Source organism: Podarcis vaucheri (genome assembly GCF_965113315.1).
Source record: "Podarcis vaucheri genome assembly, chromosome: 6".
NCBI lineage: Eukaryota > Metazoa > Chordata > Lepidosauria > Squamata > Lacertidae > Podarcis > Podarcis vaucheri.
This window is the reverse complement of record NC_138764.1, coordinates 10901968-10919802: the sequence shown is the minus strand read 5'-3', so window position 1 is coordinate 10919802 and position 17835 is coordinate 10901968. Positions and strand designations below refer to the sequence as shown.

At 42.3% G+C, this 17835-nt stretch overlaps 1 protein-coding gene across 9 annotated transcripts in view; it reads right to left on the bottom strand.

Annotated features, from left to right (window-relative positions):
• The window catches only part of CEP350 (centrosomal protein 350), a 65073-nt gene that overhangs the window by 23495 nt on the left and 23743 nt on the right, over positions 1–17835 (bottom strand). For 5 of the 9 annotated variants that reach the window (XM_082228978.1, XM_082228979.1, XM_082228977.1 and 2 more), the window contains 15 exons: positions 15611–16254; positions 14188–14312; positions 11580–12559; positions 11044–11197; positions 9793–9944; positions 9458–9644; positions 8551–8759; positions 8275–8438; positions 7680–7790; positions 5725–5865; positions 5350–5483; positions 4036–4149; positions 2528–2691; positions 944–1137; positions 295–479 (listed from right to left, as the gene is read on the bottom strand). In XM_082228978.1, coding sequence (XP_082085104.1) covers positions 295–479; positions 944–1137; positions 2528–2691; positions 4036–4149; positions 5350–5483; positions 5725–5865; positions 7680–7790; positions 8275–8438; positions 8551–8759; positions 9458–9644; positions 9793–9944; positions 11044–11197; positions 11580–12559; positions 14188–14312; positions 15611–16254 — 3658 coding nt within the window. The remainder of the gene's footprint in view (positions 1–294; positions 480–943; positions 1138–2527; positions 2692–4035; positions 4150–5349; positions 5484–5724; positions 5866–7679; positions 7791–8274; positions 8439–8550; positions 8760–9457; positions 9645–9792; positions 9945–11043; positions 11198–11579; positions 12560–14187; positions 14313–15610; positions 16255–17835) is intronic. The other 4 variants (XM_082228980.1, XM_082228984.1, XM_082228985.1 and 1 more) reach the window with 4 other exon arrangements.

Below are 17835 nucleotides of genomic sequence, written 5' to 3'. Positions count from 1 at the left end.
TTCCTTACAAGTGAGGCAGAGCTATGCTTTTAAAAAATCACACTTCATTTAAACTCCATCTGGCTTCTGCAGTTGCTTCTGCAGCACCACTGTGCACCAACCTTGCCCCCAGGGCTTCTACTTGGGTAACTACAAACACACTTCTTTGTTTAATCATTATTTCATGGCATTCAGAACATTTGCAAAAGGGGTTTGGAAGCAGAGTTTAACAAAACTGACAGAAAACCAAAGAAGTCCTAGGATGGAGCACAAATTACTAAATTTGGGGTCATTATGTTCTCTGAACACTCTTACTTTTTCTGGTGTTCCAGCCAGGCTAGCTCAGCCCTTGCCTTCTCTTTCAGTGCTTTTTCACGTAGCCTAAGCAGGGACGACTGGTGAGCTGACCGCACTTCTTCCTCCTTCATGTACTGCCGCACCATTTCCATGGTAAATTTAGAAAAGCTATCTTGCCCTCCTGAGAATGGCAGGCTTAGCTCCTAATTACAAGAAAACAAATTTAAAACATACATTTGTAAACATACAAATGTAAATGTTTGTATGACAGGATAAGTACTTTTGCTAAGATAAGAAGCATTACTAAAGAGGATGCCACCTTTTTGATCAAGCATCCTTCCAAACAAGTATGGAATGAATAGCTGGTTTAAAAAACTAAGTTCAGGCCATGAATTACTATGCAAGTGCTTCGAAAATGCACATGCACTTACAACTGTATTATGCAGTTTGTTTCCCTCGACCCCTTTTTGCTCACAAAAGGAGGTTCCTGTACCCTGCAGAATTTCATACGATATAACATGCCCACAGTTTTTTAAAGTCTGCAGATACTATACAATTATGGTGTTCATTTATGTACAGGACATCCCCACTAAAATTTACTGAAAGGTTCTGAAAGCAACTAGAGAAGCCGCAACAAACATGTGTCTGCAGAGTATTGAAAACTTACTTTAACAGGTGACACGCTAGTCTTTCCAGGGAAAGCCTCCTCATCAGAATAATCCTGGTGAACTCGTTTCTTCAAATTGATCCGGCGGTGACTTTCAGAAGGTAGCAAGGACCGGAATGACTTTTCTTCAATCTCATCCTCCGTCATGGACTCATCAAATTTAAGAGAATATTCTGTTGCTACAGAGGCTGAGTCTGAAGAAAACCCCCAAAAAATATTTAATTAAGGGAAAGTTTGCATTACAGAACGAGTAATGTATGAAGTAGTTTCATGTAGTAGGTGGAACGTATGGCTTAACGAAGTGAGCAATACAAGTAAATGAATACTGACTGAATGATCAGTATCGTCGATGACTGTGAATTATACCCCATCAGATGGGCGGGGTATGTATGTATGTATAAATAAACAAACAAACTAGCAAAACACCTGTCCCTATCACAGAACGAGTCTATATATTGCACATAGGTAAAGGTAAAGGGACCCCTGAGGGTTAAGTCCAGTCGCGAACGACTCTGGTGTTGCGGCGCTCATCTAGTTTTACTGGCCGAGGGAGCTGGTGTTTGTCCGCCGACAGTTTCCAGGTCATGTAGCCGGCATGATTAAGCCGCTTCTGGCGAACCAGAGCAGCGCATGGAAACGCCGTTTACCTTCCTGCCGGAGCGGTACCTATTTATCTATTTGCACTTTGAAGTGCTTTCAAACTGCTAGGTTCGCAGGAGCTGGAACTGAGCAACGGGAGCTCACCCCGTCGCGGGGATTCGAAACACCAACCTTCTGATCGGCAACATGCCCTTTCCATGGTATTCAGGACACTCAAGAGTTGGGATGATGGAGTAGATATTATCTCCAATCTGCAGCACTTTCCCCACTTACAACAAATGTCAAAAAGTATGGGGTCAAAGACTAAAAGGATATCAATAAGTAGCAATGTCAGCATAGGAGCTGAATATGCTTCCTGGAGGCCCATGTTTCTTGGAACTAGGAAGCTAGCTTTATCCTCCCACAAAAGAACTTCAAATTGCAACAGATTTTTTTGCTCCATAAAACATGCTGTCAGCCAATAATAACCAAGCCCCATCTGACATTTCATCACTTAAGATATATTTGTGTAATAGAAATCAAGCTCAGGAAATTGCATCTTGCATAACACTCACTTGTAAACAAGTATACACACTGATGTAAAGACTCGTGACTTTTAAAAAAAACCAACCTCGGTGATTCCCAGAACAAAGGAAGGAGGAACACTCAGTCAGTGGCTCCCAAAACAATGGAGGCTGGAAGCAACAGCTAGCCAGGATTCAATGTGGCTATCATGGTGTCATTATCAGACTGCAGATTCCCCAGCAGCTCAAGGGGCTGGCTAACCAGAAAATGACATATAAAAGTAATTGTGGATTGCCTGTGATGGGGAAAGAGTGCTGCATGCAACAGCCTGGTAAATATTTCACCATTTTATATTTCTTCTATGTGACTCCACCAGCAGAACAATCAACAGAGCAAGGGAAATAGCACAAGCATCAAGTAGATGGGAACAGAACTAGGAGTAAACACTGAAGTAGTTTAAGTACTCGTCCAAGGACCCACCTCTCTCATCTGCAATGGATGGAATGCTATTATTCATTAAAGAATCATTCAAAGCCATAGGAGCCTGCTCTTCAATGGAGCTGCCTGACTTTTCACGACGGGAAAGTTTCTTGGTCCCCTTGGAAGGTGAGACAGATGGACTTCCCGGGCAACTGCTGCTGCTGCTGTTTTATGAAAAGGTATAATAAAAGCACAGAAGTGAATCTTGAATTAGGGTTGTAAAACACGTCTCAGAATAAATAAATGCATAATAATAATAATAATAATACCAACAGTGTGCTGCTGCACATTAAAAAACAACAACTCTAGTTTAGTTTTAGAACGTTTCTGAACGAGGCTCTGCATAAGTGCAAAAACCATATTATGTGACTGCACAGAAACCACAAAGAAGAATTCAGTTCATATTCATGTCATGGGGTATCAGATTAGCATTAAACGCCACTCCAAAATATAGCAACTCGGCTAATGCAATGTTCCTTGGCTAGGCCTGCATGACTTGTGATCCAACAGCTAGCTATATACCGTATTTTTCGTCCCATAGGACGCACCTAGTTTTTTTGGGGGGAAATAAAGGAAAAAATGTTTTCCTTTATTTCCCCCCAAAACCAGGTCGGGTAATCCAAACCAGGTCGGGGAACAGCGGTATGGCGGTGCTGCGCCTCCCCGCTGTCCCCCGAGCTTGTGGGGCTGGCGCTGGGGAGAAGCGCACTTCTCCCCTAGCGCCAGCCTCCAAACCAGGTCGAGGAACAGCGGGATGGCGGTGCTGCGCCTCCCCGCTGTCCTCTGAGCTTGTGGGGCTGGCGCTGTGGAGAAGCGCACTTCTCCCCTAGCGCCAGCCTCCAAACCAGGTCGAGGAACAGCGGGATGGCGGCGCTGCGCCTCCCCGCTGTCCCCCAAGCTTGTGGGGCTGCCCGATGTCTGCCCGAAGCACGGGGCGCTCTGCTTCAGCGCTCCCCGTGCTCCGTGCAGCAGGCTGCGGATGTCTTCCCGAAGTGCCGGGCTCTCTGCTTTCGGGGCACCCGGCGCTCAGGGAAGCAGGCTGCTATCCACAGCCTAGGGATCCCTGCGGGATCTCCCGCAGGGCTCCCCAGGCTGCAGATGTCTGCCCGGCGCGCAGGGTGCTCTGCTTCAGGGTGCCCGCACACCGGGCAGCAGGCTCCCACGGGCTCCCCAGGCTTGCTGATAGCTTCCTGAAGCCTGGAGAGCGAGAGGGGTCGGTGCGCACCGACCCCTCTCGCTCCCCAAGCTTCAGCAAAAGCCTGTATTCGCCCCATAGGACGCACACAGATTTCCCCTTCATTTTTGGAGGGGAAAAAGTGCGTCCTATAGGGCGAAAAATACGGTACTATGTTCTACCCTATTTTATTGATCCCATGTGAGTTTGCGGGCTCAAAAGATCTGCAGGTCTGGACTAGAAGAAGAGACACTAGACATCAAGTACTGCTCAAAGTCTTCCTCTGCTAACTACTATTATAACTGACAGTAACTGTATAAGTTATGCTTCTTACCTCTGATCATGTGCCTTTGATCTCGACGATTCTGAATAACTTTCAAATGAGGAATAAAGGATTTTTGAGTCATCTAGCTCCTCTTTACTTTGTGAAGGTGTAGATTCTGCTTTCCTATTAAAGAAAATAAGCAAGTTTGAGTTATCCTGAAAATGAAAAAGAAAATTCAAGCTGATTGTCATAAGTACCTGAAAAAAGCCTTACAAGACAAAATGATTATAGTGAAATAAATGAATGAGAAACATCCAATTAAGTATCAGTAATGACAAATGAGACAGAAAATGTATTTAGCTCTGCATAAAAAGAGCTTTGTGTGTTTCCAAAGTAGGCCTAGTTTCTCTTGTGCACAGAACAAATGGAGAGCAGGCGACGCTTCCTGACACTTGTCACTCTGGAGCACCCAATATAAATTGGCATGGACTCTCCTGCCAAGTGGCATGTGAAATAGGCCTCTGATTTGGCAGGCAGACAGTAGAAGTCTCAGTCTTCTAACTCCAGGAGTTTGAGGAGAAATAAAAGGTGTGTGGAGCAGACAACATCAGAGGCTTTGGCCTCTGATCGTGGATTTCAATATGGAAGGCAGGAACTTACCATTCTTCCATTCCCAAATGGGGAGAAATGGACAGGACGTGCAAACTGGTGTGATAGCCCTATGCACAAAGTCTTCCCTGACGCCTACAATAAGTCAATCAAGGGACTATCAAGTAAACCCAACAAGTACAAATGCACATACAGTCAAACCTCGGGAGTCGAACGTAATCCGTTCCAGAAGGATGTCCGACTTCCAAAACGTTCGACTTCCAAGGTGCAACTTCTGATTGGCTCTTGCAAATGGAAGAGCCGGTCCGAAGCCGCTTGACTGCTGCGACGGACAGTCGACCTCCGAAAATTGCTCGAAAGCCAGAACACTCGCTTCTGGGTTTTCGACGTTAGGGAGTTGAAACATTCAGCAACTAAGCCGTTCAAGAACCAAGGTTTGACTGTATTCCCTTTCCTCAAGAATTCACTTCTACACTCTAATGTTGGAGCCAAATGACCTGCCTTGCTACAGTATTGGCTGCTAGTGTAGAAAAGCAAACAATAAAAGGTCACAAGAGCTGAAAGGAAGGGGGGGACTGCTCTTTATTGATGAGACAGGGAAAAGAAAGTAAAGAGCAGCCTTGGGGAGTTGCCTAGTACTCATGCGGACATCATATTCCCCTCCCTCACCTACGCATATCAGTGGTGGTGGGTGTTTTCTGGAGTCTGCCTTCATGCCTCTGGTGAAACACTGCTCACAATCTATTCTAAGAACTAAAATGTCATCTAAAATACCTGCTTGTATTATGAGATTTTAGCTTCTGTATGAATGCTGAATGTTGCTTCCGCTCTTGGTCAAACAGTGTGGTAATTGGGGTTGCAGGAGCACCAATGGCATCAGAGATCTGGACTCTTGCAAGCTCTGTCATCTGAATAAAGAAGCACAGTCAGATGTACTTTTCGTAAGTTAATATTTGAGAAATTAAGCGCGCGCACACACACACACACACACACACACACACCCTCTCTCCCCCATCCTTCAAATAGGCAGTGTGCTTTCCTTTCCCAAAGTAGTCTGCTGAAGAGCTCTTCGTTACAATCAGCAAACTAGCTTCAGCAACCATTCTGCACAAGGCCAAGCCTGCCACGGATTTCAGAGCAGAATCTAACCTCACGTATCTGGCTAGCAGCTTCTGTGGTGAGCAGAGCAGTCTCCGCCTGCTGAGCTGCAATTTTGCAAGTGGTCTCCTGTAAAGCATCTGCTTTCTCCTGTTGTGACTGTACGAGCTGCTGCATAGATTCTGCATGGCCCTATGTATTAAAAAAAAAGTTCTACTTTAGTTCAGGTGCCAAAGGGGCCAAACTGGAATTTTAGTATGCCAAACGTATTTTTGTTGGTTTTAATTCTTCTTTACGCACAGAAGCAAAAACTGGATGAGATACAGTGGTGCCTCGCAAGACGGAAAACCCGCTAGACGAAAGGGTTTTCCGTTTTGAAGGTGCTTCGCAAAACGAATTTCCTATGGGCTTGCTTCGCAAGACGAAAATGTCTTTCGAGTTCCTGCGGGGGTTTTTCTCCCCCCCCCTTTTCCCCAAGCCGCTAAGCTGCTTATCAGCTGATCCTAAGCCGCTAAGCCGCTTAACAGCTGATCCGCTAAGCCGCTTAACAGCTGATCCGCTAATCCGCTAATCCGCTGATCCGCTAAGCCCGCTAAGCCGCTAAGGGGCTTGCTTCGCAAGACAGAAAAAACCGCAAGACGAAGAGACTCGCGGAACGGATTCTTTTCGTCTTGCAAGGCACCACTGTACTTGCCTCTAACGTTTCTGTGACTGTCAAAGCAGAAAAAAAATCTGTTCAGGAAATAATAAATGCTTGAAACTCATGGTAAATGATTAGGACTTAAAAGAAATAAACAAATTTATTTAAACTTGTGCACACAAAAGGGACATAGATAAACTATTTTGCCTTTTTCATTCTTTTCTTCCAACAAGACGTATGTTGTGGCAAATGTGAGCTCGTTAGAGCAGAGGTTATGTGGGGTTGTATCCACCAGAATCCTACTAAAATCAGCTCCATTGAAATGGAGATATAAAAATGATGAAAATGTGATTGACACACCATAATACAGCATCTGGAACCCGGACTATTTGCTTTCATAGAAAATGTAGACTTGCCTTGACCAGACAAACCTGATATACCAGTATACCTGAAGGAGCGTCTCCCCACCTCCATCGTTCAGCCCGGACACTGAGGTCCAGCCCCGAAAGCCTTCTGGCAGTTCCCTCATTGCGATACATGAGGTTATAGGGAACCAGGAAGAGGGCCTTCTCGGTAGTGGCACCTGCCCTGTGGAACGCCCTCCCATCCAATGTCAAGGAAATAAACAACTATCTGGCTTTTAGAAGACATCTGAAGGCAACCCTGTTTAGGGAAGTTTTTAATGTTTGATGTCTTATCATGTTTTTAATATTCTATTGTGAGCCATCCAGAGTGGCTGGGGAAACCCAGCCAGATGGGAGGGGTATAAATTATAAATTATTATGACATGCCCAGCACCTTTGCTATTAGGGCACGATCCTCACTGAGACACACTTTGCAACAATACACTTTTTTGTTGAGCGTAGGGAGAGTGTCAGGCAGAAGTGGAAGTGCTGGGCATGAACCGATCAATGTGAACTGATGCTTTTGAGTTCTGAATACAATATGTTTTATTCAGCACAGTATTCTTTTTTTAATGAGACATTCTGTCCGTGTGATGTGCTAGGTCCAAAGACCTCACTTCCTGTCATTTCCCTGGCTTAGGAAGTGTCAGTATTTGGCATGGTGTGCGCTGGCTTTGACTAGCTCTCCAAATTAACATGTGGCAGCCATTTTGTGATATCTTATGGCCCACATGGTAGCTTTTTGTGACTGAAGCCCATAGTGCCCCCTGACCCACTAATGTGGCAACTTCTAAAATCTTGCCCCTCTAGAACAAGATATTTTTCTGAAGTACATTGAGATGACCCGATTTCTTGTTGCCTACTATTTGTGAGATTTGGATTAGCATCCATTCGCACCAATTTCTCCACAGGAAAAGAATTCTACTTTTAAGTTTTACCTACTGTTTGAAAGACCTCATTACCTGAGCTGCTTTCTTCATCGCCTCTTCTAGCTGCCTCTGACTTTCCAGAGCTTCTTGCTCTGCCTTGAGCTTCAGAAGAGCCAAGTCGTGCTCATGTCGTTGCTGCTGTGCCTACGGATTAACTTTAGTTTAGTTTTAGTTTATTAACTTATATCCTGCCTTGCATACAATGTAATTCAAGGTACCTTACACTTAAAATATATTTCCATAAGGATATTAATGCTCCTGTCACTGAATCCTAAATATTTCATTAATGATTAGCACTTATACTTCTGCATCTTTTAGTGTATCTCATGACTTTCATTGCCTATTTTACAAAGTTCACAACTTCCACCCTATACAATAATACTGCAATAAACAAAACTTGTGGTATGAAAAATTGAAATTGCACATAGCTACTTGTGACAAATGTGGTTATCATTTTCAGGAACCACAGATTATGTTCCTCCTTTTTCGAACAAGAGCCTACTAGTTTTGTAGCTTTAATGGAAATATAACAATATTCATCTGATCGCAACCACTCTTATCTTTGGCTGAGATACTTCAGAGGAGTGCATACAGCAAATAAGGCAGAGATAAGAACGCCTACGGTTACCTTTAGAATCTGAGCCAGTGAAACACTTTCCTGCTGGGCAAGTGATATACCTCGGACTCGTTCAACATCAGAGATCTGGCGAACAGACTCCTCAATGGCACTTAAATAATTAAGTTCTGCTGACATACGATGTTGGAGACCAGCAGGTGAGAAGCGCATGGTACCTGTAAGGTAAATATGAAATACTAAACACCTACGTCTTCGTGTAAATCACACTTTTTAGAAACATAGAAAGAGTAAGCAGCAGCATGAGCCATCTATTTTTTGCCAGCTCACCATTCATGTTACCTGCTCCAGCCCTGTTGGTTCCAAGGTTCAAATCAGAGAAGGCATGGCTTGCCTTGGGTCCAGAAGTTATAGTCCCTGGAGAGTCTGAAAGGGGACTATTTTTTTCTGCTGTATTTACTGCAGGATCCAATGGTTTCTGTAAGCTTGGAGAATGAGGAGAGCCTGGAGTCCTTGGAGACTTTATCTTATCTGGGAGACTAACAGAAAAGTTAAACAAAAATTGAAGCAAGTCTTTATTCTTTCAAGAAAGAGTAGTCACACAGCAAAACCAGTTTGAAAAGTATCATATATTTCCATCAGTACACAAAGAAAAGAGTAATAGCCAGTGCTTTTCTTCTAGAAAAAACTGTCCTGATACTCATCAGTATGTGCCACACTTTTAACCTTTCTTCTTGGAAAAAATGGTGCCAGTACTGCCTACATTGAGTACCCCAGGAAAAAAAGCTATAGCAATAGTTGAGATTTACACACACAAAATACAGTCTTCCAACTATTTGAAGAGCTTATATGTTACTTCAAAAACATTGGTATAGTTCAGATTATCATACCTCAGTTTTAAAACAGAGATATTAAATTACTGTTTTGCCCACACAAGCATCCACCTTCGCTCTTCCCTTTGTGATATGATCAAATGAGGCAATCTCTAATCGATCATAATTTCCTATTTCATCTAAACCAGGACATTCTGGTTACCAGCTTCGGAACAGGTTAGGTTATTAGATCAATTTCAAACTGTGGTTTAAAAACCTGGTTTGTTCCAAAGCTGTTAAATATGGCTCTTTGCTTCACTGCACAAGCAAAAAGTCTGAATGCATGGGGGAAAGACTCATTGACATCACTCAGTTTATTAAGCCAATATATGATTATGATGACTAAATGAAGTGGTTCACTTTACCTCATCAAGGAGTGATCAGAAAGTTCTTCTAAAGTGCTGTCAGAATCTGGGCTCTTCTCTTCTCTATGAGATATCCCATTATTAGGTGATGCATTCTTCACCTGTTGCGATCCATACTCTGACCCTGGCAACATTTTGTTTTCCTCCCTCAGAGAGGCACTTGAAACTGTGCTGAAAGATTCTGACTCTGTAACACATATTTTGGCAAAAAGCGATTTAAATATAAGATAAATATACACTTTCCCCCACTTGACGAGTACACTTGACATTTTCAGATTTTAAAACTTTGCCCAAGGTTTCAACCCAGATTTGGGAGCGTAGTAAATGACACTTACTTTCCTTTTTCACTCTTTTTTTAGACGATGCAGACGAGTTGGAAGAACCTGCAGAAAGTGTTCCTGAGGAATGGTGGGTAAAGTCTACAGCTGGCTGCTCATACAATGACTTTCTGGTGGCAAACTCTTCTTTGAGGCTGGGGCTGCTGCCACTGTCAATATAGACACGGAAGTAAAATATTGCTTGGCTTTCTCAGTTACATTTATACTACTTGTGTAATGAGCATTTTAAACCATTTAATAAAGCCTTACAAGGCACAAGAGCAGGACTTCTATTTACCTTTAAAAGCAGCTGAATTTTAGACAGCTTTGGATATAGCTTAAGATAGGCACAGGGGCTAGACCTGCAAGCTTTAATGTATAGTTGAATTATGGTTTAGCCCATTAATATTTGGGCTGAATCTTAAAAGCATTTTTTTTTAAGTAGATGTTGTCGCAATCAGGAATTACACGCAGGACCAGCCATCTGCCCACAATGCATTCCTCCTCCCAACATTGTTTCTGCCTAAAATGGCTGTAGCCAGCCAGCAAAAGAGAGACCAAAAAACTGATTTGTCCTGCCCTCTTGATTGGTCTGCTCTATCTCCCTCTTCCTCTCTCCATGGTTTCAGCCCCAGAATGAATGCCGCTGACAAGCAAAGCACAAAGTGGGCAAGCTCCAGCTGTTCAGATATCTGACTCTGCGGAATGTATAATTCTTTATGTTTGGATAAGTGAACTGGTGGGTATCCAGTGGATGGATAGTGGGACCTGCATGTAAACTATTACAGACACCTTTCCTTTTAACAATGCCATAATGTTTGTGTTCAAAACTGAGTTCCTATTCTCCAACACCCTTAAGGATATTGAAATATCTATACTGAAAAACCAACTGAATTAATAAATTAAGTTAAATAGTTACTTTCTCTAGGTCTCTTAAATAGATTAAATAGATGTCAATCCTGATTCGAAACACCAGCAAATGGAATTTACTTAAATAATTTTCAGGTTGATAATTCAGGATTTTCAGAAACAGTTGAGCTGAGTGTCATTTGTGCCATAAAAAAGTACCAGGTTGTGACTTGAAAGCTGTTTTAAATAGACGAAGTATTCATTTACTCTGCTCTGTGCCAAAACTCAGATTTGCCATACTCTATAACAAGGAAGCGTTCCCTTCCCATTCAGGGATGAAAACAACTCTGTAATAGTTCTTTATTTAATGAACATGGTTTCTCATTGATTTTCGCTGCCATTTGTGAACTCATTAAGTACCTGGGCTCAAGAGTAGCTCTTTTATCTGCAATGGTTACACTTTCCTGTGAGGAAATGAAATCATCTTCATATGAAACAATGCTAGCTGGGGGACTCATGACTGGAAGGAAAGGTTCCCGAGTTGGTGGTGTTTGCTCTGACCACTGCTCAATTCCTGCAAGAGGTGCAAAAGCAAAAAGAAAGTAATCTGTATTTCAGAAGCATGCCAAATAATCTTGCTGACAGAGATCCAAAGCCCATTAAGAGCAGCTCTGGAAAATTTCCTTTATATGCAACAACTTTCAATTATAATCTGAAGACAGTTAAGTGATTTCATAGTAAAGAAGTAGTTGCCAAAATTTTCAAAAAGGACTGGAAACTTCTTGCTTATCAGCAAATACTGGTATCAGCAAAAAAAAAACCAACACAAAATCCGAGCTACAGGTTTATAACATAGCTTAAAGAGCTCAGGATTTTAACTATCATGGAAGTGCAGTCATTTTGACAATTACACCACGGAAACACCAAAGGCAGCAATAAGTCTCTCATTGCCTTACCTTTCCCACACTGCTGGTAATGTTTTGTAAAGACGTTGATGGCACTATGGGGACTCCCCCTTATCAGTTCTTCCCAAGTACTCCTTATATGTCTAAAAATGAGTAAACACTTCTCTGCCTCCTTCTGAACTTCTTTTATGGGCTCACAGCCAGCTATATCTGCAGCACAGAATTCTTTTTCCTTTAACACTTCCACAGTCTTCAAAGTTGGATGCTCACGCCTTTCTCCTTCCTCCTCAGATGCAAGACCATCACTGATTGGCCCCTCACTTATTGACTCTATGCTACCATCACGCGGAGCTACAACTTTACTTTCAGCCCCTGGGGAGCATGCTTGTTTTTTGGATAGATCTCCTAGCATTCCTTCAGCTCTGTAGTTACCTGGAAGGCTGATAGCTGCAGCCCGAGGGGCGAGGGTCTCTGGGAGCCTTTTAAACTCACCAAGGTTTCCAACACCGGGAAGGTTATCATCAAAACTTGCATGTGGGGTGCAAGCACCCAACATCTTCTGCAGCCTGGCTGAAAAGACATCACTTTCTTCCACAGGGGGGCTGCTGGCCTTTGCCCAACGGCCATCACCCTGATCTCCTTGCAACAAGTCACGCTCAGAATTCCACACCTCACCATAGTTAATGCTGGCCCCGGCTAACTTCTTGGCTTCGCTTTCAATTCGGCTCGACAAAGAGGCTGCTGTTGCCTTCAGGGCTTCAATGCGGTTCAGTTTACTTTTATACTGATTAATGGTAGGCTGTACAGCAGATGCCATAAATGGCTGAGATGCCAAAGGTATGGATCCCACAGCTGCGCTGTAACTCCTTCTGCTTGATAATACAGAGTCAAAGTCGTTTTGCAAGACATGGGTGTGATCTAGGGCCAAAAGCTGGGAGACAAATCCTCCAGTCAAGACCATTGAAGGTTGTTGGGAAGAAAGCTGGGCTTCTGAAGTCAGCCTATCTGGCTGAATCCATAAAGGGTTATTCCTATAAACAAAAAAGTTGAATTCTCATAAACTTGGAATAATGAAGACTGAACAATGTTTGACTATTAAATGTGCACATATGTTAACGTATTGGAAATCATTTTTAAAACTAGACTTCTTAGCCCAGATTAGATTTTCCCCGATCCACCCATACACAATGTGGGAGCAGTGTAAAGGTGTAAAATTTGAAGCTGTGGGGTCAGGGACGTGTTTTTTCCAGGGCGTGAGATTTGGAAAGAGATGTTTTTTGGGGGAAAGCTGAACAAATGCATTACTTGTCTTTATATACCGAAAGCCACTTTGTTACTTTAGGAACATAAAAAGCATTGTGCATAAAATGGTTCATCATAAATTTATATCTGCTATATTAAAAGTACAGATTATTCAGATAATTACAAACTGATTAAACTTTTGTTGCAAATGGAATACAAGCTGCTGAACTGTAAGAAACCTAGCATTCAAGCTTCCCAGATCCTGCACCAAGGGGACTGAAATCTATTAACATTTTCTAAAAAACCAGAGGCTTTTTTACTAGGAATAACAGGAGAAGAAGTGCCAGAGAATTTAAATAGACTATTTATGTATGCTACTACAGCGGCCAGAATGCTACTTGCCCAGAAGTGGAAGGAAGAAAACGTCCCAACGAAGGAAGAATGGATAACTAAGATGACGGACTATGCCAAAATGGCAAAATTGACCATGAAGATCAGGCACCAAGATGAGAAAAAAATTAACCAAGAATGGAAAAAAAATTATAGATTACTTTAAAGAACACTGTAAATGTGTTAAAACATTAGCAGGATTGATGTAACATTTATGAAGTAACAATAGAATTAGGACTGGAAAACGACGCTGAAAGTAATTGGAGAAATATAATTATATGCAAGGAGAATAAAAGGGAAAAAATTGGAAACCGGGGGTGGGTGTAAGTGGGTGGGTGTAAATCAAACAATGCCATTTGGATTAGGTATGTGTGTATAAAGTTGTCATACTTAAAAATTGAAAAATATATTTGAAATATATGTTTTTTTAAAAGCAAGTGAACTGAAATGTACAACACCTTTCAACTCAGCAAATTTCCATAACTCAACTTGTTTTTCAAAATAATTTCTCTTGATTTTCTAGTCACAGAGGAGGAAAAAGATACTAACAGGAACCCCAGCCCCTGGAAATCTGCCCAGTCACCACTTGGGCTTCTGAAGTTTCAGTAGGCACTGCCCATAAGCTTTCAAGAATACTGTTGTAACAATAAGGGCATTTTGTATTAAGGAAAGTTCTTTATCCCAAAATATTTATGTATTTTTTATGCAGTGTCATAGAATCCCATCACACACAGAGATGGTTGCTTTTTCAACCTGTATTTCACGCAGGGACACGTCATTCTTATAATGCGGAATCTTACAAAATCTAAAGTGCTGGATTTTAAAATGTCACTTATGTTTGCAGGAAAAGTCCTCCAATCTTGCTGCTGCTTACACAGGGCATATTGCTAAGTCATCTTAAGACCATTTTCTACTATACTGTACCAAGTTTCTAAGGTGTTAACAGTGACTTTTTAGGAAAAAAATAGTGTTTAATGTTCTATTCAAATACTTACAAGTTGCCTTAAAGATAGTCCTGTTTTCTTACCTAATAAGAGGAGGAGGAGCAGCTTCAGAGAGAGACATATCGCTACTGGAAGATGCACTGGGTGGGCGCTCCTGCGCTTTGTTTTCTTTATCAGATTCTCCAGACGGCTGATATCCAGGTTTGGCCTGGGAAGAAAAACGGAGATATTTTGGAAACATGAAATTCTGTTAGAATTAATCAAGATAAAAAAAGTTAAAACATGTGAGAAGTCCCAAGTGACCAAGCAAACAGCTGACATTTGTTTTCTGCACTAGACAAAAGTAACAACATATTAGCCATATTAGCTGGTCCTTTGGGCAAGAACACCTTATATTTAAGTCAGTATTTTTCCTACTTCTGCAAACGATGGGGTTCTCCCGAGGCTGCCAATAAATCCCTTGGTGGGGTGTGGATGTTGTAATTTTGGCTACATGTGACTGGCAATCAGTGATTCAAGATTACTATTAGAATATAAAGGTAAAGGGACCCCTGACCATTAGGTCCATTCATGACCGACTCTGGGGTTGCGGCGCTCATCTTGCTTTATTGGCCGAGGGAGCCGGCGTACAGCTTCCAGGTCATGTGGCGAACCAGAGCAGCACACGGAAATGCCGTTTACCTTCCCGTTGGAGCGGTACCTATTGATCTACTTGCACTTTGACGTACTTTTGAACTGCTGGGTTGGCAGGAGCAGGGACCGAGCAACGGGAGCTCACTCCATCACAGGGGTTCGAATTGCCGAACTTCTGATCGGCAAGTCCTAGGCTCTGTGGTTTAACCCACAGCGCCACCCGCATCCCTTTATTAGAATATATGATGGCTTTAATCCTAACTACGGCAAAAAAGAAGAAAGAAAAGAAAAAGGAAGGTCTCACAAGGGGACACCAAAACACTCCTTTCCAAAAAGCCTTCCTGGGCAGTCAGGAGACCCTCCTGAACAAAGCGGGATACAGCAGGACAGGAGGCTGGTATGGGAAGAAGGGAAATTGTGCCAAATCAGGCACAACTGGATGCCGAGGTGACATTTAAAAGTCTACACCCTTCACAGGAGCTGCCACACACACATTACATAATCTGCCCCTTGGTGCGTCTGAGCTTCCTGCCTTCCCCTCATCGATGCTTCTTCAGAATACGAGCTGGGTAGTTAAATTGATCAACATGCTGCCCAATGTCTGGATTCTTACTCTACGCCATGACAAATGCTGTGAGCTACAGCTGCAGCCATTTTTAACTCTGGGCATGTTTCTTGCTCCTACCAGAGCTCCACACTGCAGGCGCAATCAAACCTCGGTTTGAGCATTATTCAGCATGCACAAACCTAATGCCTATCTTTTACTGCTGCTAATACTTTACAAATCTTTTCTTTAAAAAAATGACATTAATACAAACTTTCAAACTGCAAGAAAAAACCCAAGCAAATCTTGCAAAATAGCTATCCCTGTACCTCCTGTCCAGGGACCAGGGGCTCCTCCAGTAAGGTTTGCTCCAGAAACAGTTTTGAGTAGGTTTCTTGTAGTTGTTTGGTGGCTAATTCAGGAGCCAATGTTTCCTTGGTCTTATTAGCAAAAGCTTCTTTCTGTTTCTTGTAAAGTTCTTGAAGTCTTTTGTTCTTTTGTTCTGTTGCCACTTTCTGCGCTTTCTTCTCTTCATTTTGCCTCTTTTTCCTTTCCTCTTTTTGTCTAGCAATATACTGGCGAACTTCATCTGTATCATAATAGCGTTTCTTAGAAGTGACTTGAGGCTCTTCATTGGCAGAAAGCTTATCTGGCTTTCTTTTGGTTGGACTATGGCTCCTAATAAATGCAAAAGGTGGTGATTTTTGATCCTGTCTTCCTTCATCCCTCATTTGTTCTGCACCCTGAGATACAGAGTCCAGCTGCAGGTCATCAAGCATTCCACGGATCTCCACGGGCAAGAAGTCCTTGTTTACATGGTCTTCTTTCCGTTTTGAATCGGGAAGAGTCGATTCTTTTTTCTTCGTGTTATTCTCCACTCTGACTTTACTTTGTGATCTTTCAGAATTTCTTGATCGGGTTTCAATGGTCACATCCAACTTGAAATTAGTGTCTGTCTTTTCACTGTGGAAAACTGGGGTGGGGATAGGGGGACAAAAGTAGTGTTAGACACCCTCCACTTGTAAGGCAAGGTGGATCTATTTATTTGACCTCTCACGCGACAGCTTTTTGTTAAGTTTTAAAAGCCTGTCCACTTAAGCACTTTAGAAAGGCAAGAAACCATGAGACATTCTAGCAAGTGCTACAAGAAACAAGCTGCAAAAACCTGAACACATCAAAAACAGAAATAAGCTGCATTTGGTTGACGCTGGACTTCAGCTCATGCTAGCAGAATTACTCCTTCCTCTCTTTCATCCTGCATCTCCCTGTCTGCTCTGTAGTGCCCAAACCTTCTGGAGCAGTTTTGGAAAGTTCTGCAGCAGAAAAGGGGAACGCCTCGCCAGGGTCAAATGTTCCACTTGTGAATGGACACTGTCAAATTTCATCCTGTACTGAAGCCAGAATGCAATGCATATTTTGCCAAGTGGCCTACTTGTCTTTGATGTTCTTCTCAGATTTTCACTAGAAAGGGCCATACTGATGAGACACTGTGTGAACATGGTTCCTTATAGAACACATACAAGCAAACACAAACACACACACACCAAGTAGTAGTAGCTTCTACAAATCAATTATAATCTGGAAGCTTGGCCCTGTATCTATGCACAGCATCTCAAGATCCTTTGGGTAAATATGTTGGATCAGAGTTCTGATAAGGGTATCAGTTTATTCACTGATAAAGAATTAGAGCAACTTCTGCAGTGAAAAAACCCCACTTAGGTTAATTTAATCTGTCACCAAGCACCGGGGCCAAGATTATATGAGTTTCCAATATTAGTTTACTTATTTAATAGGCATATATAGTCAACCTGCCAAAATGTGGTCCCAGGGCAGGTAATATGTAGCTCAATACAATTAAACCATGTAACATCTTCCACCCGCAGTGCAAAAAGATGCATCTTGACCCAATGTTGAAATGTATATAGTGATAAGGCTAGAAACCATTCAAAGGAGAAGACATTCCACAATCTGGGGTCCACCACAGAAAAGTCCCTCTTATGTACCAGCACCCCATGGACCACCATGCATACGCTGCTTAAAACAACTTCCATATAGATTTTCAGCATTTTAGAGTAAAATTGGCTGAATCAAGCATTGAAGGGCATTTATATTATAAAAAACTTCAGCTGTGGCAATTTTTTAAAGGCAAATCTGAAGACTTCTGATAAAGTGTATAGAAGCTGGGTCAGCAGTCAGAAATCTCAACAGTTCTTGTGGGAAGAGACATTGACAGTGGAATGCCAAGAAGGGATTAATGGCTGAGACTGTATACAACAGCAACTCAATAATACTGAGGAGCTCAAGTCACAGCCAAGGAAGGTGAAAATTAAACTGATTGGATTTGAGCAATGCAATATCATTTAAGCCCCAATATCTCATGTAAGAGAGTAGTTATTTTTATCTCTTTGATAGTCCCTTGGGTAGGAGGTAAACAAGGCTATTTAATTCTAGTGGCTCATAGGCCATTTCAATTATTGAAAATGAAATAAACAACTTGAAACCAGATGGGTCCCAAGTCCATTGTTCTGCTTCAATCACAGTAACACATGACTTG